The following is a 27,465-nucleotide window of genomic DNA, read 5'->3' as shown; positions in this document are numbered from 1 at the left end:
TGCACGTTCAAAGTCATTACTTGGCGCTGGTGTAATAACTTCGAGCAGGAATGCACTAAGTGCATGATTTTTAAATCTACAACAATTGCAATAAATGTTATTACGACATATTATTTTCTGATCGATCACAAAATATTGTGACATTAGGACAAACCTCCATATCCGCCGTACTCTCCGGGATGAGCGAATATGACAGTTGCGGCGGCATAAAAATTTCGAATATCCAGTATTCCTTCGACGAAGTCGTTGAAGTTAAGATGCATACTTTGATTTTTCGCATTTGCAAAACCAAGTAGCATTGAGCACATTAAACAGATCGGAAATAATTTCATTTTATCGTCAACTAAAAGATCGGATACGAGTTTGTATTAGCGCGACCGATAGAGACCGACTAAATGAACAAAACATTCCGCGAAATGAAATAAATACTTCTGTACTGAACCATGCGGGGGTAAGTGCAGGGACGTAGGTGCGTATCGAGAAATAGATAGAATTGCAATATGAAAGATTTGGAGGAACTTTAGCTGAAGTAAAACGCGAATATATAGTTTTTTGTGTTATGTACATTATTTGAAAATAAGAATTACCTCTTCGCGCGTTTTGGAAATATTTTTAACTAAATGATTAATTTTTCTTAAGTCTAAAAATACGTATATTTAGTGTCAAAATGTAATGTACAATTATCATAAGTTACATATGTCTAGTTATCAGAAATAAAGGTTGAACCAGAAAAATTGAATAATTTTATATTGTAATGTGTAAAAATTCATATATTGTTAAAGTTGTAGATACTAAGTGAAATGAGATTTATTGTGTTTTTGGATTAGATTACCGCGTCAGAGTCACTCAGAGCAAGACATACGAATATAATAATAGGGATGTGGCATACCCACATCTCCATTCTATCTTTCTGCAATTGTCAATTAATTAGTATGTCAACAAATTTTTAAATTCCTAGGCACGAAGCATTTTATATACGATCCTGCCGTGGTAATGGTGGAAGTGCACATTTTAATTTATATAATATCGGACAATAAGTATGTACGTTTTACAAATGCGTAGCGAATGACATCAGTTCCATTAGAATATTAGAAAGCAATTTCATTTATATCGTCGCTAAATGATGGTTCATAACACAATGAATCAGTGGAAATTAACAAAACGTGTGTAAGTTTTGTGCAAAGTGAAACCAATATGTTCTTTGGTGAGTAATGCGGAGATAATGCAGGGATGTAAATATGTTTGTACAAAACAAGTGTTTTACGACTGTACAAAATTGAAGAAAACAAAGTGCAAGCATTAGAATTTCTGTAGTAGAATCAAGTATGTTCTTCTTTTTTACATCATTATTTAATGCTGTTTATTAATTTTATCGGTTTTTTTATTTTGTAACATCATATAATATAGATAGGAGCTGTTACTATTACTTCTAACTGTTACTACTTATTGTTAGGCAAACAGTACAGTACAAACAATTGTGCGTTTCAAATAATTGTTTTGATTGTCAGCTCTTTATTACCGACTTTTTCTTGAACAATAGAATACACTCTTTGAATACAGTTTATTTTTTGCATATTAATAAGTATATTAATAAATATATTAATAAATCGTTTCTATAATTAGTATAATGACACCTAATATGATGCCTCCGCAGAGAATTGCCAGTATTGGGATTACATTAATTACATGAACTGGTTCGTAAGCCTTGTGTTCGCTTTTTTGCATAAAAGATCTCATATCTTTTAAGCGCATTAACATGCCGTTATCCAAGAATTTCTGTAAACTGAAACACACGATTTCTGTTATTTGGAATGATAAATACGATAATTCTGTAAATGAAAGAGCACACAAATTTATTACAGCCAAAACATTTGTTTTAAATAATAAAAACAGTGTTCAACACTGATAAGGCTTCCGAACTTGATAAAAGCAATAATTAGCAGTGAATTTTTACCTAAAAAAAGTATTATTGTGATCGTATCAATAATAAATTTCTATAAGGGAAGTTAAACATGCACACATGTGCAAAATATACATGATACAATGTAAGTATCCTTTTTATGACACGTACTGATAATTTATTACGCCTGTGTATTGATTGTCTTTAGAAAGAACAATTCCTATGTTATCTATTGTTTCCGTGCTAATACTAGATAGTTTACATGGAATCTTCGTCTCCATGTTTTCCTTTAAAGCGTTCAGCACCAAATAAGCAACTTTCTCGGTACATATCTAGGAAGTGCGCGTAACGAATAAATAATAATTATACAATGATTAAGTTTTTTAATTCTACGACACATTGATACGACAATAGTGATTGTACTTGCATGAAACCATCAATTATGGACGCTGGCAGGTCGCTTTCATTTTTTATTACTTTCATCATTTGTTTTGAGAAAGATTCATTCGAAGTCTGAAATACAAAATTCTCTTGTAACGTAATACTTATTAATACATTGAATATCTGAATACATACTGAATTACTTGGCAGACATTATATATAGGTGCACTAGTTTAATATTACAATATGTCATATGCACTAGCCTTAGCTTCAATTGTTATAGAACAGAAGTGTAATAGTTGGTATGTTGATTATTACATGAACTCACAACAAATATGTTGTAATCGGCGCGTTGAACTACTAATTTGTATGAGCCGTCTTTGATCAATTCGTCTACTGTTTTAAAAGGTAAAATATGAGTGCATGACGTCAAAAAACAAACTAATGCCGCTGAATAATGCGCCATTATTAATACTGCCGTTACAAATATCGTGAAGTACGCAATTCGCATTGACGAACATGTTGGAAATTCTGGAGCACAAAATCAAATTTATAAGTGTAAGTTTTTTATATATTTGAAAAAAATGTACATATTTTATATACACAATAAATTTATTTGACTTTTGAATAAGTGTATATGAAGTAAAGTAGTATTGTGAAAAGTTTAGTTGTTTTTTTTTAGTTTTCCTACTCAAAAAATATTATAGCTTCGACATTTTGGTATTAGGATTTTTGTCTTACAATGATCTACTGGTAAAAGGAAATATAGTAGTTGCGGAACACCTTATACATATGTATACATGTTCAATAAAGTTTTTATTGTATTACCTATAAGTCCTTGCTGGCAGAAGATACCCCAAATGTAGAGAAAATTGTCAGAAAGCAGTTGCAATCTATTTTGAGATTTGAAGGACACTTTCATCAAATACAACAGAATCGGTGTAATCGCGATTACAGTAATAATCGCAGCCCAAGTGTGTATATGAAAAGTCTAGTAGACAATCAAAGAGAAATGCCAAAGTTAGTAATTTAACTAAATTAAGTTCGAATATATGACTAATTCTGCTTCATAGAGATAAATTATATAAAAAGAATTAAATTGATATGATCACATAAATATAAACATTATATAAGCGAATGAAGATAATATTAAATAAACACATTAATTAATATTTAATACCTGGAAATAACTAAACCACTTGACGTCGCACATTCCCGGATCTTTGAAAAAGAAACTGACCTTAGATATTACCAAAGGAAGCGTGAAATCCGCATCGCGCACTCGAAGACTCGTCATCGACATAATGGCGATGGCGATATCTGCGCGACCCGACACAATCTCACCCATCACTCCGGACCAAGTTCCATTTTGATGATTCCATATTCCATGCTCCTCCATGTCAGATACGATATCGAGAGTAAAATTGAGAGTATGTGTAAGTTCTTCCACTACTTTTTCGAACAATTTGGCTATGAAGTTTTCAGTTTTTCCGACGTACTTGCTCGACATCGGCATGTCCTAAAAACTCGATCAAATCAAGTTTTACATATAGAATATTTGTATTTAGAACAATTACGTATATATATTTATGAGTACCAATTAATTTTACTTTTTAACACACAAGTATAAACTTAATAGAAATGTTTTACACAGCTTAGTATATAACAATATTAAAAAAATATTATTTCTTTCTGTGTACGAAAAAATTGTATACTTTTTTTCTAATATTTCTTATCTATTAGTTATTTTACTTATTAAATTGCTTTTTCGCACTTTGACAGTGGCGGTTCGCAAAACAGTCCCGTTCAAATCGTTTCTGCGATCGTAAAAAGCTAGTTTTGTCAAGGGAATGAATCTGTCATTTTCCCATTTCGCAATATCAAAGACCTTCGTGGTCTTGCCGTTGATCGAATACCATTCTTGCAGGATACTCGCATTGTGACACAATACTAGCATCTGCGTGTCGAACCGCAAGTTGAACGGATTGCCTATCGGATAGTGACAATGATCGTGCGCATCGTTGTCAGGTGTGAANAGAAACAGCACAAACCACGACGGAAAAGACATGGGATAGGTTTTGGTTGCCTCCTTAAATTCCAAATATGACTCGAAAGTGGGCATAATAGCAACAATAATGGGCTGCACTATTCGATTTTGGTATCTGAGAGATCTCCACATTTTNTTGAAGTGCACGTTCAAAGTCATTACTTGGCGCTGGTGTAATAACTTCGAGCAGGAATGCACTAAGTGCATGATTTTTAAATCTACAACAATTGCAATAAANGTTATTACGACATATTATTTTCTGATCGATCAAAAATTATCGTGACAGACCTCCATATCCGCCGTATTCTCCGGGATGAGCGAATATGACAGTCGCGGCGCCATAAAAGTTCCGAATATCCATTATTCCTTCGACAAAGTCGTTGAAGTTAAGATGGATATTGTGATTTTTTGCATTTGCGAAACCAAGTAGCATTGGGCACATTAAATAGATCGGAAATAATTTCATTTTAACGTCAACTAAAATATATGAGTGTGTAGTAGCGCACGGCAGAGACCGATAAAGACCGACTAAATGAGTAAACATTCCGCGAAGTGAAATAAATACTTCTCTACTGAACAATGCGGGGGTAAGTGCAGGGACGTAGGTGCGTATCGAGAAATAGAATTGCAATATGAAAGATTCGGAGGATCCTTAGCTGAAAGAAAACGCAAATATAGTTTTTTGTGTTATGTACATCATTTGAAATTAAAAACTACGTTTTTGCGCGTTTTGAGAATATTTTTATACTAAATGATTAATTTGTCTTAAGTCTGGAAATTCGTGTATTTATATATAGTGTCAAAACGTAATGTGCAAGTATCATAAGTAACGTAATGTTTAGTTATCAGAAGTAAAGGTTGAACCAGAAAAATTAAATAATTTGATACTGTAATGTGTAAAAATTCATATATTGTTAAAGTTGTAAATACTGAGTGAAATGAGATTTATTGTGTTTTTGGATTAGATTACCGCGTCAGAGTCACTCAGAGCAAGATATACGGATGTAAATATAATAGCGCATAACCACATCTCCACTCTATCTTTTTGCAATTGTCAATTAATTAGTATGTCAACAAATTTCCAAATCCCCGTATCGAAGCATTTTATGTACGATCCTGCTGTGTTAATGTTTGAAGTGTACATTTTAATTTATATAATATCGCACACAATAGATATGTACGTTTTACAAATGCGTAGTGAATGACATCAGTTCCATTAGAAAATTACTGTTGTTTTTGTACATGGGATGTGGTGTCAGTCAATAATAGCGCGATGGTTCCAGAAAATTTAAATTTATTACAACCATGTACTTGTTTTTATTCGGTGCGAGCGAGACGGAAAACTTGGTTACATACATATATAGTAACAAAAATCGATACAAAGAAGTTTCTGTCTCCTTCTCGATAAAGTGAACATGACTTGCATATATATATCGATAAACTTGTACTACGTAAGTGTAACCGCGTCGATATTCTACGTAAATATTCTACATATAAAAAGAACAAAAAAACAATTAATAGAGATATTCTGATCTCACCTCAAACTGTCATATGTCGATTAAATATATCAAGCGCTGTAAAAAGCTACTTTACTTTGATGTTTACTTTGAGTCAAGTTGCAAGATAGATATTTATTAGCGGCTTATATTTATATAGAAGTTGTTGCTGTTTCACTACTTAAGAGAAAAGTACAGAAATTTGTCCATAGAATCGCGAGAAAGAGAGTGTCAAACAACTTTTATTCTTATTTCTTCACAAACGGTCGTTTTCTTGAACGATAAAAAATTCTCGATTGAAGTTTCGTTTTCTTGTATCGGTAATAAGTGGTTTCGATAATTAGTACAATGACACTTAAAATAATGCCTCCACAGAGGATCGCCAATATTGGAACAACGCTAATTACATGAACCGGCTCGTAAGCTTTATTTTCGACCTGTTGCATTAAATATTTCATATCTTTTAAGCGCATCATCATGCCGTTATCCAAAAATTTCTGCAAACTGAAACACACGATATCTGTTACACTCGAACTAAAAAAGACACTTGCGAAAGGTGTCCATCAAATAAATTAAATATCAAACAAGCAAATCAAACAAGAAATGTTATGTGACAAAAAATGTAAATGTAAATTATAATTATTTTACGACACATACTGATAATTTATCACGGCTGTGTACGGATTGTCTTTCGAGAGAACCAGTCCCAGGTTATCTATTTTTTCCGTGCTAATACTAGATAGTTTACACGGAATCCTCATCTCCACGCTTTTCTTCAAAGCGTTCAGCACAAAATAAGCCACTTTCTTTTCAGTACATAACTGAAAAGTGAATGTAACGAATAAATAATGAATTACATTAACTCTATTATTCTTTGAATAAAACTTTTTATCTCAATGTAAATTGCATTGTCATTGAGAAATTATATCATTGGTATATTATCGATACAAAAAAACTAATATAATAAATATCATACTTGTACGAAGCCGTCGATTAAAGACATCGGAAGTTCGGATTCTTGCTTCATTACCGTCATCATTTTTACTGAGTAAAATTCTGACGAAGCCTGAAACGCAAAATCTTCTTGTAAAAATTATCAAATGATGATAAACTGATCATGTTTGATAAAACTCACAGCAACTACGTCGTAATCGGAACCGCCGCGTGGGACTATTAATTTGTAAGTACCGTCGTTGAGAAACTCGTCCATTGTTCGGAAAGGCAAAACGTGAGCGCACGACGTCAGAAAACAAACTAAAGCCGCTGAATAGTACGCCATTATCAATATTGCCGTTAAAAATATTGTGAAGTAAGCGACTCGCAGCGACGAATATTTTGGAAACTCTAAAGCGGAAGATCAGATGTACATGCAGTTGTAACATAACACATTTTGTTTGATTTTTCTTACATAATATAATAATTCAGCAAAAGAAGTAAAATTGCAAAAGAAAGAGAGAGAAAAATATTTCGTGAATATTTGATTAAGGAATACTATATATAAAATATTCTTTTCAAACGTTGCTAAATTGTCTAGCAGTATATATAATACCTATAAGCGCCTGCTGGCAGAAGATACCCCAAATGTAGAGGAAATTGTCAGAAAGATTCGAATTATCTTGAGATTTGCTACATAATTTCATCAAGAACAACAGGATCGGCGTGCTCGCGATTACGGTAATAATCGCAGCCCAAGTGTGTATATGAAAAGTCTGTTACACAATCGAATGAGAAGGAAGAAACATTGTTACTTATGAGACTGAGTTAAGTTTGAATTACACATATTTGAATAAACTCGATTTTTGAGAAATAAGAGAATTCTATACGAGATTAAACGAGAAGACAGTTAAATGTATCAATCGCTATTTAATACCTGGAAATAACCGAACCACTTGACACCGCATAATTCCGGTTCCTTGAAAAAGAGGCTGCTCTTGGATATTATCAGAGGCAATGTGAAGTCGACGTAGCGCACTCGGAGGCTCGTCATCGACATATCGGCGATGGCAAAATCCGCGCGACCCGACACTATCTCGCCTATCGCTCCGGACCAGGTTTTATTTTGAGGATTCCACATTCCGTGCTCATTCACCTCGGATACGATGTCCAGAGTAAAATTGAGAGACTGCGTAAGCTCTTCCAATACTTTTCCATACAAACTGGACACGTAGTTCCCGCCGAACGTCGATGAAATTGGCACGTCCTGATTTCGATCCACATAGAAAATCGCAAATTTTTCCTATAGTTGTTTTTAGGTGGTATTTCTTCTTAGCAAGTGTAAACTTGGAACAACAATTTTATTTGATAAGAAAAATTATATTTATTTTGCTTCTTTTAAGCGTCGAGTGAACACTTCATGTAGTTAATTATCTTAGTAATTAAAATATTTATTATCGTACCTTAACTGTGACGGTTCGCAGAACAGTTCCGTTCAGATCCTTTCTGCGATCGTAAAGAGATAGTTTTGTCAAGGGAACAAATCCTTTGTCATCTTCCCATTTCGCCACATCGAAGATCCTCGTAGTTCTGCCCTTGATCGAGTACCATTCCTGCAGGATGTCCGCTCTGTTACACAATACCAGCATCTGCGTGTCGTATCGCAAGTTGAACGGATTGCCTATCGGATTCTGGCAATGATCGTGCGTGTCGTTGCCGGGTGTGAAGAGAAACAGCACGAACCACACCGGAAAAGACATGGGATAGGTATCGGTTGCCTTCTTAAATTCCAAATACGACTCGAAAGTGGGCATAATAACAATAACAATGGGCTGAACTATTCGATGATAGTATCTGAGAGATCTCCACAGTCTTCTGAAGTGCACGTCCAAAGTCACCACGTAGTGCTTGCCCAACAACTTGGAGGAGGTATGCACCAAGTGCGTAATTGTTAAATCTGCAACAATCTCAGAAATTTAACAGAAGCAATCAATATTTTGCGATCAATCAAAAAATATCCCGTAATTCGAACTGACCTCCGTAGTCGCCGTACTCGTCTCCGGGATGGGCGAATACGACAGTCGCGGCGGAATAAAATTTCCGAATGTCCAGTATCACTTCGACGAAGACGTTGATGTTAAAATGCATAGTTCGATTTTTTGACTGTGCGAGCACAAAAATTAACATTGGGCATATCAGACAAAAAGGAAGCAATTTCATTTTGTGTCGTTGCTGAATGATCGAGGGTTTGTAACGAGACGGACCAATGGAAAACAACGAAACGTATAAAATTTCCGTGCAAAGTGAAACAAATATATTTTTTATTAAGTAATGCGGTGATAATGCAGGGATGTAGGTATATCGCGGAATAGTGGAAAGTAACAAACGAAGAGACTCGCGAACGAATTTTGCAGATTGGATTATAAATTTTTTTTATTTTGTCGATTTAAATTGAAAACTGTCACACATTGTGTCTTAAACATTGTTTTCTATCAAACGGTCGATCAATTCTGGAAATAAATGCATTTAGTGTCAAATGTAACACGTAATTTTTTTAGTTATTACAAAAAAATTCAAATCAGAAAAATTTGATAATACGATAAACTAGTGTCAAAACAATACTTACATGATTTGATAAATTCAAACCGCGTTTCATTTTGTTTGATTAGATTATCAGGTGAGTCAGTCTCACAGCAAAGATAACACATGGATGTAAACATATGTGTAAAACGAACTTTCCGTCTTGCCAATTCCGTTTCATTTTTAACCGTTTATTTTCTTTTTTTAATTGTCGCCAAACTCCGAATCAAGTGTACAAATTTCAAAATCTCGAAGCGTAGCAACTCACGCTTCACATCCGATCCTGACACGCCAATATAGAAAGTGCACATTTCAATTTATAATACATTAGATGTACTCTACAAACACGTGACGACCAATATCAGTTCCATTAGAATATTACGATTAGAAACGATTAACCGATCTCATCTCAAACTGCTGTTTGCGTCGGAATAAATGCCATATTGCGATATGTGTCGGCTGACAGACAATACAATCGTATATAAAATATGATCCTCCTTCATTTCCGTCAAAAATCTCACGAAGTAAAATCATCACAAATACTCGCATTACATACGTATACAAAATTTGTTAAATATTTGCAATGTAATTCTCTTGCTTCATAAATAAGTTTCATAAATAAGTTTTGAACATCAATTATGTCAAGAAGAGACGGTAATTTTTTAAAAGCAAGAAAAAGTGATACATCTAATAATAAATAATACTACTACTTTAATACATATACACGTGAATCTGCTTAGAATAATTTTTCGGAGCGCATAAATTTGCATACGAGATGATTCATCGATCGATAGAGTCGAGAGCGCTGGAGGTCTTCAATTTAGCTTTGTAACGAAGTGTCAGTGAGTGACTCGGTGAACACTGCGGTCGTGCGAATGACTAGCCTTGATAATTCTAGAACGATGGATCTGTTATTTAAAAAATTTTTCACGTTAATACACACGTTAATAGTAATGCACTAATGCTGCTTTTCTATCGTCAAAGTGTCACGCATTTGTCGATAATAGCAAAACGCTGCGTTGTTCATTGTTCTTATCGCCGGCTTATCGTTATTTTATTTTTTGTGTAATGCGCGCAAAGTTATACGCGTACGTCCCGTCGACAGACAAGTCTGGAAAACGTGACTCTCCACGTCATGCTTACAAAATAACCGCGAGTGAACGCACCTTTCGCCGTTACTTTCTAGACGATTCTAGATTCTTACGTACTCGGCGATACTTTCCGAGTGTCTCCTGCAAAATAATATAAATGTTTAACGAATAAATCTTGTTCCTCCGAGAGAAAGAAAAAATACACATATTTGCGTATAAAGTGGTTTTTAATTAAATTTTGCGTATAAAGTAGTTTTTAATTAAATTGTCTATATATTCATTTGTATTGTTATAACAATGTTGACATTTAGTGAATAATCGGAAACATTTTTTACACAAGAATTGTGGTAACAAATTACGTATTTTTAAAAGTCACTCCACTATTTTTATTTTTTTTTAATATTTTTCATTTGTTTAATATATGTTTCTTCTTTATCCTAGAGAAAATTTGACATCTTGTTTTTCATTAAAAAATACATTACACTTTCTTTTAGACATTCTATCTTAACAAATCAATAAAAACTCTTCTTAAATAAAATCAGAAACAGCAAAGGTAGACCAATACGATCAACAAATGGATCAGTTTATTGAAAAAAAAAAGAATTTTGTACCTTGACAAACTGTTTTTGCTCGTAATGGTCAGCTTTTGTGTTGTTCCTAATTCTATTTTAAATATCTTTTAAAACTCTTGTAAGAAATAAGTCAAGAGACTCTGAGAGCGTTCAACGTAAAAATTTAATTAGTTTAAACTCGAAAAATTGATTAATGAAAAACGTGTGACGTAACTGTTGCGCAAGTTGAAACGATGCTGCCGCTAGCGTCGTGAATCATTCTTACAATAATTATCGCGATCGCCAGTCAAAATAAGCAGTCTCATTCAAACATGGCGCCGCGCTTTCCTTTGTTCAAATCATCGCTTAAGCAGAACTTCGTTTTCTTACATCTCGCTATTGAAGTAACCTTATATCATAAATAAAATGTTTCTCATCGACATGTTTTAATTTGAAGTTACAAGTAAAATAAAAATTATCGAGAAATATTGGCTCAAGACAATTGCCAGCAACGCTCAATTGACTTCATGTGCGGTGACGCCGGAAGTGAGTAAGGCTTAGTGTGTATTGCGCATTGTTGCGCCGCCATGATAAATCGTATGTAAATATCGATCGCGTATAAAAGCAAGTGACGATCTCGTTGGCTCATCAAATAAGAACAAACCTTCACGGAGTGCGCGTCGATTGTGCGACATTTCCTCGATATCGTTTGACTTCCTTCGACATTCCTTGATTTTCAACAATTAGTAAAGCGTAGTGACAAGAAGCTGAAGAAAATGTCCAAGCTGAACTTCAAAGCGTATTTGGTAAACGAGGCGGATCCGTCTAGCACGGAAATACGCAGATTCTGCATCGACGCCGATGTCGCGATAAATTTTTTGTATCTGCGTGAAAAGCTGCAAATTGTGTTCCCGGAACTGCGAGGAAAACATTTCAACGTTATGTGGAAAGGTGAGTCCGATGTTCTTGTTTTTTTAATTTTTGAGCAGTTCGCTGATAAAACGTGACAGCTGTTGGTAATCTCATTAATAAAACTCAATAATAGATAAGCACAATTGATTCTCCATCGCAAAAACCTTATCATTATATATACTTGAATTTTTTGTCTTGTTTTACATTGAAACATTTAAAATGTTTACTCTTATACATGATTTATATTGTGACGGACACAAAAAAGTGTCACGTCCGCCTTATATGAGTGACACTTTTTGTGTCTGTCACAATATATATAAGATGTTTTATTCTAAGTAATCAATTATCTTGAGGAAATAAATATATAAAATATTTCCAAGAAAAATATTCCATATAACATTTTAATTGCATTATATAGCAATGTAATGTGACTTTAGATAGCATTGTAAGGTCATATAAAAATTACTTCTCAAGTTGTTAATATGCAATCAAAATTAGTGATTTCCATTACAAAAGTTCAATTTTTTGTTCAAGTGTAACTGTGATTTACAACAAATACATTTGGTAGATTATTGCACAATTAGATTTTATAATTTTGAATTTTACAAGAATTATACTAAGAACTTAATTGTTCATAAATGCATTAAACATTACTTTGGTAGTAATTAGAAATCAGAATTCTGATACATAACTTACTTAAATCTTCCTTTGATGATTTCAGATGCGGAAAAGGAAAATATTATTATATCAACCAATGAGGAACTGGAGATTGCACTGGATGAAACATCCCGAAACGAAACTTCTACCTCCCCTATCCTGAAACTGTATATTGTATTACAAGCTGAGCGAGAACCACTAGATATGTCACAGTTACAAAAAGTACTGCACCCTGGTGTGGTTTGCGACGGATGTAATAAGGATATACATGGTTTTCGCTTTAAATGCATGCAGTGTCCAGATTATGATCTTTGCACTGAATGTATGATGCTTGGAACACATGCGGAACATTACATGGTTCGTATGACAGAACCAATTAAATGGTCCAGTCGTGAAGGTCGTCGACTCTCTCATCGTGTGCGAAGTTTCTTGAAGAAACATTGCAGAGAAGAACACAAGTCACACCATTCTGGTCATTCTTTTCATTTTGATGATTTTCTTGGTGGTGATCATGGCCGTCACTTTCCTCGTTGGGGCTATATAGACGGTACATTTTCCTTTGGTAATATTATTTTATCATATTCATCGTATCATAGCATCGTTCTGAATATTTGTTTTTTAACATACATATGTAATACATATAATATAAATTCTTTAACTTAACTTACATTCTGATATAAGTTGTATTATGTGTCCCGTTATAGGCCAGAGACTTTTTGATTGGTCCGCTGAGGCTGCAACCGAAGCAACGGAAGATTCCCAAGATAATATCACTTATCTTCCGCGCCACAATCTTGTCATCATAGATAATCGCAAACCTGCTGCTAGCAGCAGCAACCAGACCGAGTCCAAAACAAAGTCGCCAAAACCTGAGAAACGTACTGCTTCCTCGACACAAGAAACGTCCATTAAAAAGTTCCCAGGTGAGGGAAAGAAATTACGTGATGACATTGGAGATAAGAAGGCTGCTTGTTCGACGAATGACGCATCACAGAAAGAAGTGTCAGCAGCCACAACAGTGGCAACAACTACTGAGGCAGCGACAGAAACGACATTAGCAACAGCGTCGACGTCAGCGACAGCGTCAACATTAACTCCTACAGCTCCTACTGAACAAGCGTCCGAAGCAGAGGAATGGACAATGGTGCAACGCGAAGGTCTCGTCAGTCGCACGTCATCTATTTCATCTTCTAGTAACGGAACTACACCTAATCTGGTACGCCCAACACATTTAATCTAAATGAATCTAAATAATTATTACGTTTTATATGACGAAGCATGTAACAAAATTGCATTTTCGTTTATAAATATGAACAATAGAATTAAAAGTTTAATTTCAATATAATATAAAATAATCTAAAGAAATAGTAAAAGGATAGAAAGAATATTTAATAAAAAAGTATACTTTGTTACACAAACATGTAGTTTGTATATCGTTATAACTGAACGTCAAATCACATATTTAGAATATCTTACTATATCAGGTTACGCCACCCGAACCGACAGAACAAGAGAAAACAGAACCGTCGAAGCAGATCTACCCAACCTTACCGCAAGAAGTAAAAAATGATTTCTTTCATCCTAATCCCAAGATTCAACGTGCTGTGGAGACGATGATAAACATGGGATTCTCCAACGAGGGCGGTTGGCTCACCCATTTGTTGGTTTCGAAAGACGGCGATATTGGCAAGGCGTTAGACGTATTACAACCGGTGCGATTTAATCAGTAAAGCAGAGCTAAAATTACTGCATAGTATATAGTATGTAATACATGATGACAAACGACGAATATTATTATAACCAATTATTTTGTTTCTTTTTTTAGTTCTAGACTGGGAATAATAGTAACTGTAATGGTAATTACAATAAATTATCGTAATCGATCACTAATCTTTTTTTTTCAATAGTTATAGATGATAAATATGGTAAATGGTATTTTTAATAATAATTAAAAAGTACCACGGTTCATAAATTATTTATCGTTTTTTAAGGGTTGAAGACATACGTAATGTATTCTCTTAATCATAGTTATCGATTATGATGCTCGTATGCAATGTAGCTCGAGCAAAAGAGCATCATGTATGTAGCAGACTTGTACGTGTGTGTACAACATACAAAATGCATATAATATAGATAAGCAAGATCCACGCTCCTGGAGAGAAAGAAACAGATATAATTTTGTATTACTATTTTGACGTAACGGATATGTAATTTTTCGCAGTGTATTGTTATGACTTGGGTGTTGTACTCGTTATGTTAATATAAAGTTACGCATATGTGAAAAATTATATAAAAATTGACTATTCTTTTAAATGATATCTGGTCCTGTTAAAAACCATAAATTTTAAGATTGAAGAAAAATCTTATGGTTTTTTTTTCCAATATAATGAATCAACATGTGTGCTAAAACGTTCATCAGATGTTTTATTATATAATCTTTATGTCCACTTACAACTCTACAAAGCTGCACAATGTGTCCTCAAAATAAGCGGATTTTTATTAGTGAGTAATTCTATTTCTCTCTGCCCGCTGGGCGTTATATTTCTTATCCATTTTCGTTCTTTGTAATATTCCATCATGCTCTCGAATTCAGCAACGTTGTAATCTTCGACCAGAACGGGTACAAAGGGGTCCAAATGCTCGAAGCCTTCTTTACCGAGTAGGTATCTGGGAAAATACGACTCTCGTCTTTCCTAAAAATAAAATTTTTATGAATTTTCACCCGCAATTATCGCTTCAGTATCTTATAACTATTTTCTAAGCTGAATATTTAATTAAATATAAGACAATATTTTCTAATTTGTTTAGTAAATCAACATGGTTAAATTAATTGTGTGTTCAGATGAAAAATTTTCTTATTACGTAATACAATAATCGTGCGTACTTTATTTGCCTTCTCATCTACTGTCAGTACAACTGCTCCGTTGCACCAGTCATCCTGCGTAATATTGAAGAACGGCGTCGCCAACGTGATTTTCTCTGGCAAAACCATCGCTTTATTTTCGTCGCGGACGCGCGTGTAATTAGATGTGAACGCATTGAATCCATCCGATATGACCATTGTCTTGCACTTTCCCGCAGTGCTGGCTATCTTCAGCTCCTTTATCAGCGCGTCCACTACGCCACAGGCGTATTTGAGACGATTTATACCGAATTCGATGAGTTCTAAAATGGGTGTACCTTGGGCTGTCAATTCGCGTTGATTCCATATATACTCCTTGGATACTTTGAGCTACAAATTACAAACTACATGTGCAAATAAAGCTGACAAAATTAATATTACAAGGTAAACGATACATACATCTAACTTTGAGAGTAATTTCAAATTTTGAGATTTGAAATGTTTTAGCCACGCTCCAGCGTCAATCGGTAGATCTATACAGCCTGGAGATAACGATGAATTTGCGACTTCCTTTGGATATTTAAACCAATTTCGTGCTAAAGAAGTGACAGACAATTAATTTTAGCAATTTCAGCACCAATAATACTGTATATCATTGACATAAAGAGAGACATACCCCAACATGTGTGAACGAGTATAAATTCCTGAACAAAAGCATAGTGCGATATATGAGTTAATGTCATACTTTTTCCTGTTCCATATTTACCATCTATTTAATACCATTAAGGTTTTATAAATCTTTTTGTTAAATATACATGCAAAATTATATATAACTCTGATAAAATAAACTACATTGGAATTGGTGTAATTATTACGATAAAGAATTATCTTTTGGTTTTTCAAAAGGATACATAACACATACTTGTTGACAGGTCTTGTATAATCTGTCTGATGCAGGTAAGATATAATTTCAACTGCCGGTTGCCTGACTAGTATAGAGCACTCTTGAAAAGTAGTGATTTGTTCGCTGAATGCTTTAGTTAAACCACCATACTGAAAGACTTGTTGCTGAATGTCCGGTGGTATTGTATACAATCTCGCAATGTGATCAGCATTATGATTAGCTGGATTGTTTTCAACAGTGCGAAAGGAGCATACTTGGCTCACTTGTTCTTTTTCGTTTACTTCAACAGCCGTACTGAACTTTCTACCATGTGTTTTCTGTATTCTTCTCAAAATTGAATCTGAAATGTGCAGTTTATTTTCAACACTCATACACACACAAATCATAAAAGAAAATCGTTTTTGATACATGTAATTAATTACATTGTCACCATTAAAACTTAAAACTAAATTAATTATGATTAATAATAAACTAAAAATAAAATTTACGGAGACAACTCTATTTGATGGAGATTAAAGCAATTAATACAGAGTCTTATATTGTGCAATTATTTGTGACATGAAGATTGACAAACCGAAATCATGCTAAAGCTTACATAAGCGGAAAGACATTGTGCTGTCTTTTTTTCAAATGTGATTAAAACAAGAAATTCTTCACAATAGTTTCTACTTTTACAAACTCCTTGTCGAGGTTATAATACAATCAGTTTTCGTCAGGTAACCACAGCGTGAACACCATTTCGTTCTTTCTCTTTGCACTGGGCAGCACTGGGACTGCACTAAAATTCACTAGATTGCGATAATGCGATTGGCTACTTCTAATGGCAGACAGAAGAATGTTCATATCGGTCAGGTTCACATCCTGACCGGTGTTCACATCTAAGTCGGTTAGGGTTAGGTTACGGTTAGGTTCACATTCTGACCGGTCAGGATGTGAATCTGACTAGTCACTACGTAAGTCTAACCGGTGAAAATGAAGAAGAATGTAAAATGTTAGACAAATATAAACATTTTTAATATTTGAACACGTGATTACAAGCACACGATCTCACAAACATTTGTTTTCGTATACATGTTACTGCATCTCTCAGAGATTTCTGCAAAAAAATTAACAAATGTTAATAGAAAAGAATCACAGAATATATACCTAATATTTTATCTGTGGTTACTTACACATACACGTTTTTCACTTTTCATTTTTCACGATGCGGGACAAGGTTGTTGCGACGGTACTGAAACATTTGTATAAAAGGTAAAATTTATAGTTTTTTGAAAGTGTTATCCTATATTTACAGATAGAATTTTAATGAAGAAATTTTACTTTTGTAAGTGTTGGCGGGAAGACAAGAGACGGAACAAGTTTGCAGAGGGACGAGTGTTCCCGGTGGTATGTAGCTAAAAAATATCGCATGAACTGTGAGATGCTCGAGTTTTCGACAAGTAATTAGAAAAATTGTGAGAGAGAGAGAGAGAGAAGAAACCTTAGATTATACGTAGTATTGTCCTCCATGGGAGTAACAGGCCGATGAAAAGCTAATTTTGCAGCCCATGGTTTTTCAATTTTGTTCACTGGTCCCACGGGCTGATAACTCAGTCGCATCGTAGTTTCGGACTCCATCGGAACATCGGACGGCTGATATTTGCGTTCGGGTGCGTAAGATTTGATGGGAAGCAAGTGTTTGTGATCGTTCGGTATGTAAGACAGTTTGTGAACGGTGCAGGCTGCAAATTTGTAAGGAAAAAAAATTTTTAATCAGTTTTTAATTTGAAGAAAAACTCTGGTAAGTTGTATATTTGCAATATAAAAAATTGAACTGTTAACAGTTTTATTATATTTCTCTCTTTTTAAGAAAATACGTATAAAAGCGGCATTTGTTGACGAATTTGATAATGTAATGAGATATGCTCTCACATTCCAGCGGCAATGGCGAAAGAGTGAGATTGTTCTCAGGTCGTTGTTGCGCAGGCGGCGTTACCTGTTTCCAGGTGTAATCGTACTTTTGCGTAGTTTCGTCCTGCATCGGACCTCTGCCCAACCACTGTCTCTCGCAAGGCGTGCAGGGTGGTTCCGGTTTGACGCACCAATTGCCCAGGTAACTCAACTGCGACGAGAACGATATATCGATTGAAGAAACTTTAATTGTAAACAATTTTAAAGATACGTCGAAGGTGAAGATAAAATCTATTTTGTTTGGACAACAATCTCGCTTGGTGATTTAAATTAAGAAATTTTCCATCTTGTCTTACTACACACGATGTCAAAATGACGGAGTCAAGGCAAGTTTTTTATAGAAATATTCTTTGTTATCATTTTTTTAAGCGCGATTTCATATACGTCTCGATAGAAAGAAGATTATCAGCTTATAATCTGCGATCGCTCACTCGATTCACGGTGTCGTGGGAAACCGGACAGTCCGAGAAGATCTTGTTGGTCGGCTGGCGAATAGGATCCGGCCTGTCACCGCCGCAACCGAAATAACTGAGTCGATACGTAGTGTTTTCGTCGAAACAGCAACCGGCGTTGAGCAAATTCTCGGTCGGCTGATGAATAATACGTTCGGGCGGCTTCGTAACGTCGCACGGCGGCCAATAACTCAGTTTGTAAGTCGTGCATCCGTCCATCGGCACTACAGGGCGATAATATTCTCTCTTTTGATTCCATGGTTGTTCCTCCTTATAGAAATAAAATCTTTTACACACTTCGCTATTTTTTTTATAACAGTTTTCGAAAAAATATTTGCAAGAAAAAAATCGCGTGTAATTTACTTGTATTAAACAAAAAATTGCGGTTGATAAAATGGAGTTTCGAAAATTTCGCTGCTTGAAAACTCACTCTTGCAGGAATCTGGTGGGGCCAATAGCTGAGTCTATACGTCGTACAGCCTTCCATCGGTACGTCCGATTTCACATATTTTCTAACGGGCGCGTAAGAGGACACCGGAAGCAAGCAGGCGGATTTGTAGTAACTTGTGCGATACGTCGTGTCGTCTGTTTTTTTTTTTTTTTTCGACGATTTACGTTATTCACACCGATGTTAAGTGATAAAAGCGTTTTTTTTTTTTGTATTTTACATGTGAGATAGCGATCATATAGCGATAAGAGGATTATGAGAACCGGATAAAGCGGCGCAGGGTAGATACAAATTGTTCCGTATCCTGAAGGGTTCGGCGCGTTGCGCGCACTTCCACGAGTAATCGCGCTTGTTCGTCGTCATGTCTTCCATCGGGCCTCTACCTAGCCATTGTCGTTCGCAGGGCGTTATCGGCGCTTCCGGCTTTACGCACCAGTTGCCGAGATAGCTCATCTTGATTATTACACATGTGATTCAGTCAGTTTTGTAAATTTATATACACAATAATATTCACATAAAAAATCTTGTTTCTATACTTTGTGCGTCGTTTCGTCGGACATTGCTGCGTCACCGCACGTTAGATTGTCTTCGGGACGAATAGGTTCGACCGGGACTCTAGGACCTTCCCAGTAGGAGAGCCGATACGTTGTGTTCTTGTCCATCGGCACGTTCGATTTCCAATAGTACTGCACATACGCGCCGTTACATCGATCGATTGAGAAAAACATAAGTGCGGTATAAAAAAAAAAAAATATTATTCTTGAATTTGAATTCTTGAGTATTGTAGTTTCTCTCTAGTTGAAAAGTTTTTTTGAACACACTACTTACACGAACGGGCGCGAAGGATTTCGGTACCTCCGGTTGCACATATTTCTGTAAAAATTATTTACCTTTGATTTTTTGTATCCGAAATACAAACAGACATCTTTTTTTTTTTTTAAATAAATGTGATGAAAAAAAAGTATCACTCACGTAAGCTGCGGGCTGCGGTATGCAACAGCAACAACAATTGCAGCATGCATCGTGGCCCAGCTAAAGCGTTTATCCGGGGGAGAAAAGTGAAGAATACAGATTATTTACTTATAGGACACTATACGCGCACGGGAGATTTAATTGTCACCGCGCGACGATCATTTTTTCCGTAACATCAAAGTGCTCACCCGAATTTTATTTTTCGCTTCGATAATCGACGGTTTCGGCGTTCTTCGAGGTCTGTAACAAAGAAACTCACTCATGTACTTTTTTTAAAACACACGGATTCGTGAGTATAAAAAAAAAAAAAAAAAATAAGATTGCAGTGTCAAAATTTAATTAACGAATTATTGCGATGATCAGCTCACGGATCAGAGGGACAGATTTCCATAATTTTTCTAATTGTTTCGGCAGTGTCTCATGTATATTGCTGTATCTCACTTTGAATGTGTGTCACAGAAAAAAAAAATTCAGCGGGACAAATTTAGTTAAACCGTCATAATTTTTACATAGTATAAAGTGAGAAATGACCGGGCCGCGTGACGTTGTTGGTGAAATCTTCAACCGAAAAAATCAGATAAATTCACATTATTGAAACTCCGTCTTACACGCGTGTGTGATGACAAAAATGTGACTTGTTTCATTAAAATAATAACATTATGTGACGTTTGTTAAGCGATCGTAAATTTCATTGACCTGTAAATAAGAGATTCTTAATTTCACAAATAATGCGCAGCAGGATATAAAAAAAGCCCTCATTCGGATTTTATTAATGTAGAATAATATACAACTGCAAACTCTCGTATAGCATAATATATATATATAGTTATTACATAAAAAACCTCAATTACATATAATACATATATTACATTACAATCAAGTACTGCAATCATTAGATATGCGATTTATTGCTATAAACGCTGAAACGATTAATAATTATTACCGTATATACATTTATCGTATAAAGTTACATAATGTATTCGAAATATCATCAACACTTCTTTCCAGGTACACGCGTGCATGGCGGCGTATTTTATTTCAGAAATATTTATCGATAAAACAAAGAAAGCGAAACCGATTCGGAATAAAGTTTGTGTTCAAGTTAACGTAAGACCGAATCGCTGCGCTATCTCCGGAGAATGAGTTGTCGCGACCGCGAGTAGAAGCGGTATGTCAGCTGCGTCGAGGTCGAGAGCGTTGGTCAAGCTGTTCACATTGGCGTCGCATTCTTCCACGGACATCATCATCTCCGCCAACACTTCGCTTCTCAACCATAACTCTCGCAGTTTGGCTTCCAGTATCGCTATGCACTGAAACGCATGTTTGATATCGCGCTTAGTTATTTTAGAAACAATTTAGAAACGTGAACAAATCATCAGACGAGTCTCGTTTTTTAATTGATGAAGAAACAACATGAGCTTACGTGAGTGGGAGAGTGATATTTTCGCCACACATAGGCAAAGGACTCTAACATATTCGAGACCAGACGTGACATCCCGACCGGTAAGGGCGGATTCTGCCAAGGTGCGTTGTTCGATAAGATCCCAACGTGCCATGTGTCCAGATCAGCCAGCACGCAAAGCGCTTCAGAGACCGGCTGATCGATCGTCGGAAATCGGACGCTGGCCGTGACTTCCTCCCGCATGCACGACCACCACCGCGTCTCTTCCGGTTCAATCTCGCAAATATCATTGTCCATCGCGTCGGTTTCTGAAATCATTTTCTTTTTTCTACGTTTCTTCTTCTTTGTCACACCTTGTAACACCAAACCCCACGTGTATCCCGAATCCAAAAAGTTAGTTTCGTTGTTCATTATCCGACTGCGCAAAAGAGTTCTCGTGAAATCCTCCGTTTCTTTGACCAAACCAGATTTGTTGGAGGTAACTTTTCTCGACCTGAGAGAGAGAGAGAGAGAGAAAGAGAGAGAGAAAAAAAATAAATTTATTACTCGAGATGTTCTTTATCAAAATAATGAGATAAAATACGTTTATATAAAAACGTTTAGATAAAAACAAAACTATAGATGATGTCAAATTGACTTCTACTTTTAATCTCTTATTTAAAAAAAAAATGTACGAAATATATAGTTTTTTTATTTACAGACGCGTTACTGTACACAGATACAGCGAACTAACTGTGGCATCGGCAACTCTACGACGCTGTTGGCTTCCATGAGAGCCTCGAGACTATTCGATCGCGACAGTCTTGTGCTTCTGTTGCCTTCGGAACTGCCGCATGTGCGCAACACTTCCGTCGCGTTCGTCGGCGTTTCCAGCACCTGGTTGCTAACGTCGTAATCCGAGGCGTATCCCTTCTGACCATTGCACTTGGGACAAAAGCCTATTGACCTGGACGCTGCTCCTGGTGGCGGCTGTATGCTCTTGGACGATTCGGGAAAGTTTCGCTGAATGATTTTTCTCAATACGCCCTCCGGAAGTTGCGCCGACGTGCTCGGGACTCTCGTAAACGTGCAAGAACACTGACAAGTGTTACTCGGACGCGATCTCGACTCGGGCGACAACTTGACGGACTTGTCCTCGCCTCCGAGAGTGAAGAAGACCTGCGATTCCTTAAATTCGTCGACGTATCTGCGATCCGCGTCGAGCAGCGGCAACTCCGGTCTGTTATAGTACACTTTAAGTGGATCGACGTTGACGTCCGATTGAGTAAGCAATTCGGTCTTTCCGATCGCGAGATTCTGCTCATCGTCGCACATGTTCAATTTCTTCTCGAAATCTCGCAAAAGATACTGCGTCTGACAATCTTTGGACGCGGTATCTTGTTGCAAATCAACTTCGTTGATGACTATTTTTATTTTACTTTGCGACGGAGAGTTTTCCTCTTTATTCTCCGTCGATCGATCGTCCCGCGATTCGTCGTAGCGATTTTCAAGCGACGGAAAATCCTTCTCCGGAAACTTGAAGCACTCCATCGGCACCTCGGCAGATTTCGTCATTAGCGCGCTAAGATCAGATTTTATGGTGTCGCTGCGCTTCAACGGACTGACCGATCGCGAGATTCTCGGCCGTTCCGCGCTATACCGCGACGCGTTTTCATCGTTCGGTGATTGTGTCGACGATTTGCGCGATGACAAAACGCGCGAATCGCATCTGTACGTTGAAGCATCGCGATCGTTCGAAGCGCGAGTCGATTTCCTGTTGTTGAACAGATGCGGTCGCTTGCTGCGGGCCTGTTGCAACAGATCTACCGCCTTGTCCACGTCTTCCTGTCGGGAACATCGATATTCTCGGCTTTTCCGCACCGTTCCGCTTCGAATGAAATACGAGAGAAACGACAAAACGGAATTGATCAGATCGCTCTTGCGAGGATCGCCCGCGACCACGGTATGCGCCACTTTCACGGGATTTCCCAACGCGCCGTACAAATCACCGAGCTGCGCCCACAGCGGATTGCAGGAATACCAGTTGCCCAGTTTCTCGATCTAAATATCAAGACAATACTAATGAAGTTCCTTCTCTGCAAATTAACACAATTAATATATCTCACAATTAATATATCGTTTGTCACAAAATTGTAATATACAAATTAAGTTATAACTATACGTTTTACAAATAATTGATTCTCTTCGCTGTGTGCGATTTTTTCAACTCACTATCTGACGATCTCGCGGAGATAACACGGTGTACACCCAACCGAGATGATACGTCAACACAGCGGTTAACACGGTACTCAAGAAGCTGAAAGAACGCACACATACCGAAATGACTATTGAACCATTTATCGAGAAAAAAAATTTGAAATCGATGCGTTTGCGTACACTCACAAATTCGTCGATTTCGTGTCAAGCTCGTCGAACAAGTGACACATCTGTTGCAAACTATTATGCAAAGTGTTAGACTTCTCCTTCACTGTCACGGAGTTGAGTAAAACGTCGTGCCACAGAAGAGGCGTGCGGTTACTGGCTTCGACATTAAGAAGTACGTGCAACAGCGAAATGATGAATCGAGACGTCGCCCTGCACATTCTGTCAGTCAGCTGAACTCTCTTGCAGTTCAAACCGCTGTTCGTACCGCTGGTCTCGATGCAGAAATACCGCAAACGATTTAACATACCTTCCAAGAGCGCCACGTGTTCCAAAAGACGCGCTTGTATTTGACTGTTGACAAATTACAAATTATGTTTCGCATCTTGTGTACTCTTTTTTTTTTTTTCTATTTCAAAAACATACGATTCTTTGCGTACCTTTCGCGGCCCTGAGTCAATCGCACTAGCATCGTCAAACCCAACCTGGTTTTGTGACGTTTCGTATATCCGTCACGTCCGTCGCTCCCGTTTTCGCTCCAGTGCTGCATCCCGAACGCGTCGTCCGAATCCGATCGACCTAGAGAGGTCGAAACCGCGCGGAACCACCTTCTCCGCAAACTACTGAGACTACCGATGCCGGACGATCCGTTACTCTCCAGCGACTGCGAACCTGGATCAACGTTACGACGTAGAGCTATGCGCTTCTCTCTTACCCGCGGCAATCAATCGCTCTAATCGGTAGACGTGAACTTACTGCCCGTCGACGGTGCGATGTCTATGTCCCAGCCGCTGCCGGTGCTTGAGCACGTCGAACTCTTCCGCACTCTTGAATGCGAGTCGTTGCTCGACAGGTTGCCGGAACTCGGTCGGGATACTGCGACAATCGAAATTCTAATCAGGATTTATTTTGACGCTATTTATGGTACTAACCGTTTCTATCATTCTTATTTATTCCGGACTAATTATTTTAGAGCCTACAATTGAACAGTTAAATTCTAAAAGATCAACACACGCCTTTGATTAATAAAAGTTGTGTTTATGTCGTTGAAAAACTGAAAAAAAAAAAAAAAAAAATGTTTCGTGTCTCTTCTCTAAAAATAACGATGTATAACATTGATATATACTTACGATAAGATCGTACGCTGGTGTTGCTCGAGGCAGAATCCATGTGCACGGACCGTCCTAATCCTTCGTCGGACGCTCTTTCGCTGAGCGATAAAACAAATGATCTTTTTCATCCTATAAAATTATTCTTCGATAGAAAATAAACGTCAAACATACGGCTTACTTTGATTTGTGCCACGCGCCATGTTCCGTTGCCGGAAAGATTTTCGTGCACATAATGCACGGCGGAGAATTCATTGAATGAACCTGTTTTGGAGAAACAAAAACTCTCTATTAATTTATCTCGGAATAAATTTGTACGCGCGCGTGCAACGGTGTTCCCGAAGAAAATTTTATTCTACCTTGAACGATGATCCCTTGTAGGTCATTGCCACAGTACCGAACACCATTTCACTCAGCAAGCTCACGTCATCCTCGATTGTCTTGTCTCGCTAAAAATTTTAGACGCTACATTTCATTAGCGATATCCAATAACATGTAAACTGAAAATAATTTCGATCGACTTTGTACATACATATGTGTGTATGTGATATAAAAAAAATCTCTTTCTCACAATTTTAAATAGAAAAATATCAAGAATATAAAATAAACTAGCAAAAGAAACAAAGTTGAGAAATAAGACGAAAATTTTACTGTAAAATAAAAACAATTAATCTAGAGTTAATATTTGTATATGTTACATGTGTTGCAAAATAGAAAGTTTATTTCACATTTGACGACTGAAAAGAAAAATTTGTAAAATTCTATGATTACCTCGAAATCGCGAGCATTTCCCACGTTAAAGGGTGCCTTGCAATCCCCATTGTTGGTAACCGCTGTGCAAGCGGTGGTTTCGCTTTTGCTTCGGTGCTTCTGCACAGACATCGAGTCGAAGAGAAGTTTTCTACCGCGCCATTCGCATTCTCGAAATAGCAAGATCCGCACTTGATCAGCTCCAAGACGCAACACGGAATCCCTACAATATAACATTGTGAGAGCATATTTTTATTTAGAATTTGGTTTTATTTCTGTGTCCCCCAAACTCTCTCCGTAAGAGCGAGTAAACGTTGTTTTTTAACAACCGTAACATTTTGCAGATATTTTCTCGAAATAATTCTGAATCATCCTGTATACGTTATTTAAAAATCTTATATAATAAATAACCGTTATCTTATTTCTTCGCGAGTGAAAAAAAAAAAAGTGCTGAGTGCATAGTCGCGCGTTCGCGTGACGCGCGATTGCTCAGCAACGTCGCGTTGGTAAAACAGCCGGTCGAGAGATAGGACGAGGAGGAAGAGGAGGGCCAAGTGATGGTCTACGAGCGAAGCAGGTTAGGGAATTGGAGTGTCTGTGTGGAATACAATCTGGACTTTTCTCCGTCGGCCGGTTTCCGTTTTGCTGCAATATCAAAATTTCGATTGAATCGCGCAGATTAATCATCTTTATCTCGCCACGCAACATGATAACAAACAAGGCAGCATTGCTTTGCTTATATTCTTTTTTTCTTTTTAAGAGTTAAAAACTCTTGTTTTTTTTCAGCGATAAATCATCAGGATAACACCTATGTGCGTTATAAAAAAAGTTGACGTGATCACGGGAGAAGTGAATGACGGATGATGAATGAGCGTGCTTGCGCGCGCGAGCAGCTCTAGATTGGTCTCGGACAAACGTTCGGTAGAAGAGAAAACGCGTTCTCCGTAACGGAGAGCCGTTTCTCTCAAGGCTCTCACCTATCATTCTCAGCTGTTCGCGCACTGGACACTCGGCACTCGTCACTGTCAACGCTACTCTTCCCCGGAGACAGCAGTTTATCGAGCAACGGCATTATAAAAGCCGCACGGCCCGCAGTCTATAGTTTACCGCATCTCATCCGTCGGACCCTGTGCCCCGCGGTCTCTATCATGTCACGCGGAAGCTCCGCACCCGTGTACATGTTCGCCCGCGCGAGTGTAAGTCAACTGTAAATAAAGTCACGTGCGGGAGGAGTCATATGATCGCTCGAGATAATGCGCTGCCTCGGCGTCGCTGCCTGAACGGCATGACCGAGGCCGCGGTTTGATATCAAACCGCGACCGAACGCGACGAGCCTCCCGAGTTTACCTGCTAAAAAAAAAAAAAGTCTCTTGAATTTCGTTTGTTTGTGTTCGTTTTTATTTGTGGAATGTCTTTGATACCTTATGCGCAGACTTTGTTTGCATAATATTTTATTACACATATGACAGGTTTTCTCAAGATTTTTAACAAATATCGACTGAGAACTGCTTGATAGTTGACGTCGATAAATTTCACGAGATGGAGACACGTGCTGTTACTCGGAGCGAAACCGAACGGGATGCGACTTCTCAAAAGTACGATGCGAGTATTTCTTACAGCCAATTTCTTCATTTCCAGAGTCTAAGTTTTCGATAACTTCGTCCAGAAGATATCTTCCAAAATTGATTCTCCTTTATTGGTTCTCAGAGAAATTTATCCAGAGGATA

The 27,465-nt window shown here is 37.1% G+C and overlaps 6 protein-coding genes across 9 annotated transcripts; 1 reads left to right on the top strand and 5 right to left on the bottom strand.

Annotated features, from left to right (window-relative positions):
* Positions 1-823: 823 nt before the first annotated feature.
* LOC109853659 (glutamate receptor U1-like) lies at positions 824-4,689 on the bottom strand. Its single transcript, XM_020425973.1, has 9 exons — positions 4,617-4,689; positions 4,056-4,546; positions 3,462-3,800; positions 3,110-3,272; positions 2,610-2,812; positions 2,324-2,413; positions 2,072-2,232; positions 1,687-1,783; positions 824-910 (listed from the first exon to the last, which is right to left on the bottom strand). Exons 1-9 carry the CDS (start codon positions 4,687-4,689, stop codon positions 824-826), a joined length of 1,704 nt encoding a protein of 567 aa, XP_020281562.1.
* Positions 4,690-5,645: 956 nt separating this feature from the next.
* LOC109853647 (glutamate receptor 1-like) lies at positions 5,646-10,646 on the bottom strand. 3 transcript variants are annotated; one of them, XM_020425955.1, is made up of 9 exons: positions 9,384-10,646; positions 8,794-8,920; positions 8,221-8,714; positions 7,695-8,060; positions 7,374-7,533; positions 6,960-7,168; positions 6,801-6,890; positions 6,482-6,645; positions 5,646-6,328 (listed from the first exon to the last, which is right to left on the bottom strand). In XM_020425955.1, exons 1-9 carry the CDS (start codon positions 9,411-9,413, stop codon positions 6,073-6,075), a joined length of 1,896 nt encoding a protein of 631 aa, XP_020281544.1. In that variant the 5' UTR covers positions 9,414-10,646; the 3' UTR covers positions 5,646-6,072. The 3 variants fall into 3 exon arrangements, with proteins under 3 accessions (XP_020281544.1, XP_020281546.1, XP_020281543.1); XM_020425957.1 differs by having other exon boundaries at positions 10,281-10,646; XM_020425954.1 differs by lacking the exon at positions 9,384-10,646 and having other exon boundaries at positions 8,794-9,259.
* An 893-nt stretch (positions 10,647-11,539) lies between these two features.
* Positions 11,540-14,836, top strand: LOC109853649 (protein ref(2)P). 2 transcript variants are annotated; one of them, XM_020425960.1, is made up of 4 exons: positions 11,540-11,930; positions 12,613-13,095; positions 13,253-13,764; positions 14,033-14,836. In XM_020425960.1, exons 1-4 carry the CDS (start codon positions 11,756-11,758, stop codon positions 14,276-14,278), a joined length of 1,416 nt encoding a protein of 471 aa, XP_020281549.1. In that variant the 5' UTR covers positions 11,540-11,755; the 3' UTR covers positions 14,279-14,836. The 2 variants fall into 2 exon arrangements, with proteins under 2 accessions (XP_020281549.1, XP_020281548.1); XM_020425959.1 differs by having other exon boundaries at positions 12,613-13,110.
* A 111-nt stretch (positions 14,837-14,947) lies between these two features.
* LOC109853650 (28S ribosomal protein S29, mitochondrial) lies at positions 14,948-17,042 on the bottom strand. The gene is made up of 6 exons (XM_020425961.1): positions 16,890-17,042; positions 16,302-16,634; positions 16,067-16,159; positions 15,850-15,986; positions 15,433-15,780; positions 14,948-15,241 (listed from the first exon to the last, which is right to left on the bottom strand). Exons 1-6 carry the CDS (start codon positions 16,903-16,905, stop codon positions 15,005-15,007), a joined length of 1,164 nt encoding a protein of 387 aa, XP_020281550.1. The 5' UTR covers positions 16,906-17,042; the 3' UTR covers positions 14,948-15,004.
* A 242-nt stretch (positions 17,043-17,284) lies between these two features.
* On the bottom strand, positions 17,285-20,647 carry LOC109853648 (stabilizer of axonemal microtubules 1). The gene is made up of 13 exons (XM_020425958.1): positions 20,485-20,647; positions 20,305-20,356; positions 20,117-20,176; positions 19,973-20,017; positions 19,681-19,830; positions 19,408-19,597; positions 19,127-19,281; positions 18,676-18,966; positions 18,206-18,395; positions 17,775-18,015; positions 17,615-17,688; positions 17,467-17,525; positions 17,285-17,390 (listed from the first exon to the last, which is right to left on the bottom strand). The coding sequence occupies exons 1-12, from the start codon at positions 20,505-20,507 to the stop codon at positions 17,494-17,496; spliced, it is 1,503 nt and encodes a 500-aa protein (XP_020281547.1). The 5' UTR covers positions 20,508-20,647; the 3' UTR covers positions 17,285-17,390; positions 17,467-17,493.
* A 228-nt stretch (positions 20,648-20,875) lies between these two features.
* LOC109853645 (folliculin-interacting protein 1) lies at positions 20,876-27,247 on the bottom strand. The gene is made up of 13 exons (XM_020425952.1): positions 27,160-27,247; positions 26,716-27,088; positions 25,760-25,961; positions 25,348-25,437; positions 25,170-25,252; positions 25,010-25,089; positions 24,636-24,755; positions 24,320-24,551; positions 23,901-24,233; positions 23,730-23,814; positions 22,252-23,558; positions 21,540-22,011; positions 20,876-21,426 (listed from the first exon to the last, which is right to left on the bottom strand). The coding sequence occupies exons 2-13, from the start codon at positions 26,808-26,810 to the stop codon at positions 21,214-21,216; spliced, it is 3,312 nt and encodes a 1,103-aa protein (XP_020281541.1). The 5' UTR covers positions 26,811-27,088; positions 27,160-27,247; the 3' UTR covers positions 20,876-21,213.
* Between the last annotated feature and the right edge of the window lie 218 nt (positions 27,248-27,465).

Source organism: Pseudomyrmex gracilis, unplaced genomic scaffold (assembly GCF_002006095.1).
Source record: "Pseudomyrmex gracilis isolate BER0280 unplaced genomic scaffold, ASM200609v1 scaffold_52, whole genome shotgun sequence".
Classification (NCBI taxonomy): domain Eukaryota; kingdom Metazoa; phylum Arthropoda; class Insecta; order Hymenoptera; family Formicidae; genus Pseudomyrmex; species Pseudomyrmex gracilis.
This window is presented reverse-complemented; position numbering and strand designations above follow the sequence as displayed.

Excerpts from the sequence above, each read along its gene's own strand:
- LOC109853647 (XM_020425954.1), bottom strand. The coding sequence starts at position 8,977 with ATGAAATTGCTTCCTTTTTGTCTGATATGCCCAATGTTAATTTTTGTG. Across the intron at positions 7,534-7,694 it reads AGTGGTTCGGTTATTTCCAG|ACTTTTCATATACACACTTG; the intron begins GTATTAAATAGC and ends ATTGTGTAACAG. Across the intron at positions 6,646-6,800 it reads TAATCGACGGCTTCGTACAA|TTATGTACTGAAAAGAAAGT; the intron begins GTATGATATTTA and ends TTCACTTTTCAG.
- LOC109853649 (XM_020425959.1), top strand. The coding sequence starts at position 11,756 with ATGTCCAAGCTGAACTTCAAAGCGTATTTGGTAAACGAGGCGGATCCG. Across the intron at positions 11,931-12,612 it reads TTTCAACGTTATGTGGAAAG|ATGCGGAAAAGGAAAATATT; the intron begins GTGAGTCCGATG and ends TGATGATTTCAG. Across the intron at positions 13,765-14,032 it reads ACGGAACTACACCTAATCTG|GTTACGCCACCCGAACCGAC; the intron begins GTACGCCCAACA and ends TTACTATATCAG.
- LOC109853650 (XM_020425961.1), bottom strand. Across the intron at positions 15,781-15,849 it reads AATTACTCTCAAAGTTAGAT|CTCAAAGTATCCAAGGAGTA; the intron begins GTATGTATCGTT and ends TGTAATTTGTAG. Across the intron at positions 15,242-15,432 it reads TAGATGAGAAGGCAAATAAA|GAAAGACGAGAGTCGTATTT; the intron begins GTACGCACGATT and ends TTTTATTTTTAG.
- LOC109853648 (XM_020425958.1), bottom strand. The coding sequence starts at position 20,507 with ATGGAAATCTGTCCCTCTGATCC. Across the intron at positions 19,282-19,407 it reads ACCCTGCGCCGCTTTATCCG|ACGACACGACGTATCGCACA; the intron begins GTTCTCATAATC and ends AAAAAAAAACAG. Across the intron at positions 18,016-18,205 it reads TTCGCCATTGCCGCTGGAAT|CCTGCACCGTTCACAAACTG; the intron begins GTGAGAGCATAT and ends ACAAATTTGCAG.
- LOC109853645 (XM_020425952.1), bottom strand. The coding sequence starts at position 26,810 with ATGCCGTTGCTCGATAAACTGCTGTCTCCGGGGAAGAGTAGCGTTGAC. Across the intron at positions 23,559-23,729 it reads CTCCGCGAGATCGTCAGATA|ATCGAGAAACTGGGCAACTG; the intron begins GTGAGTTGAAAA and ends CTTGATATTTAG. Across the intron at positions 21,427-21,539 it reads AATATCACTCTCCCACTCAC|TGCATAGCGATACTGGAAGC; the intron begins GTAAGCTCATGT and ends CATGCGTTTCAG.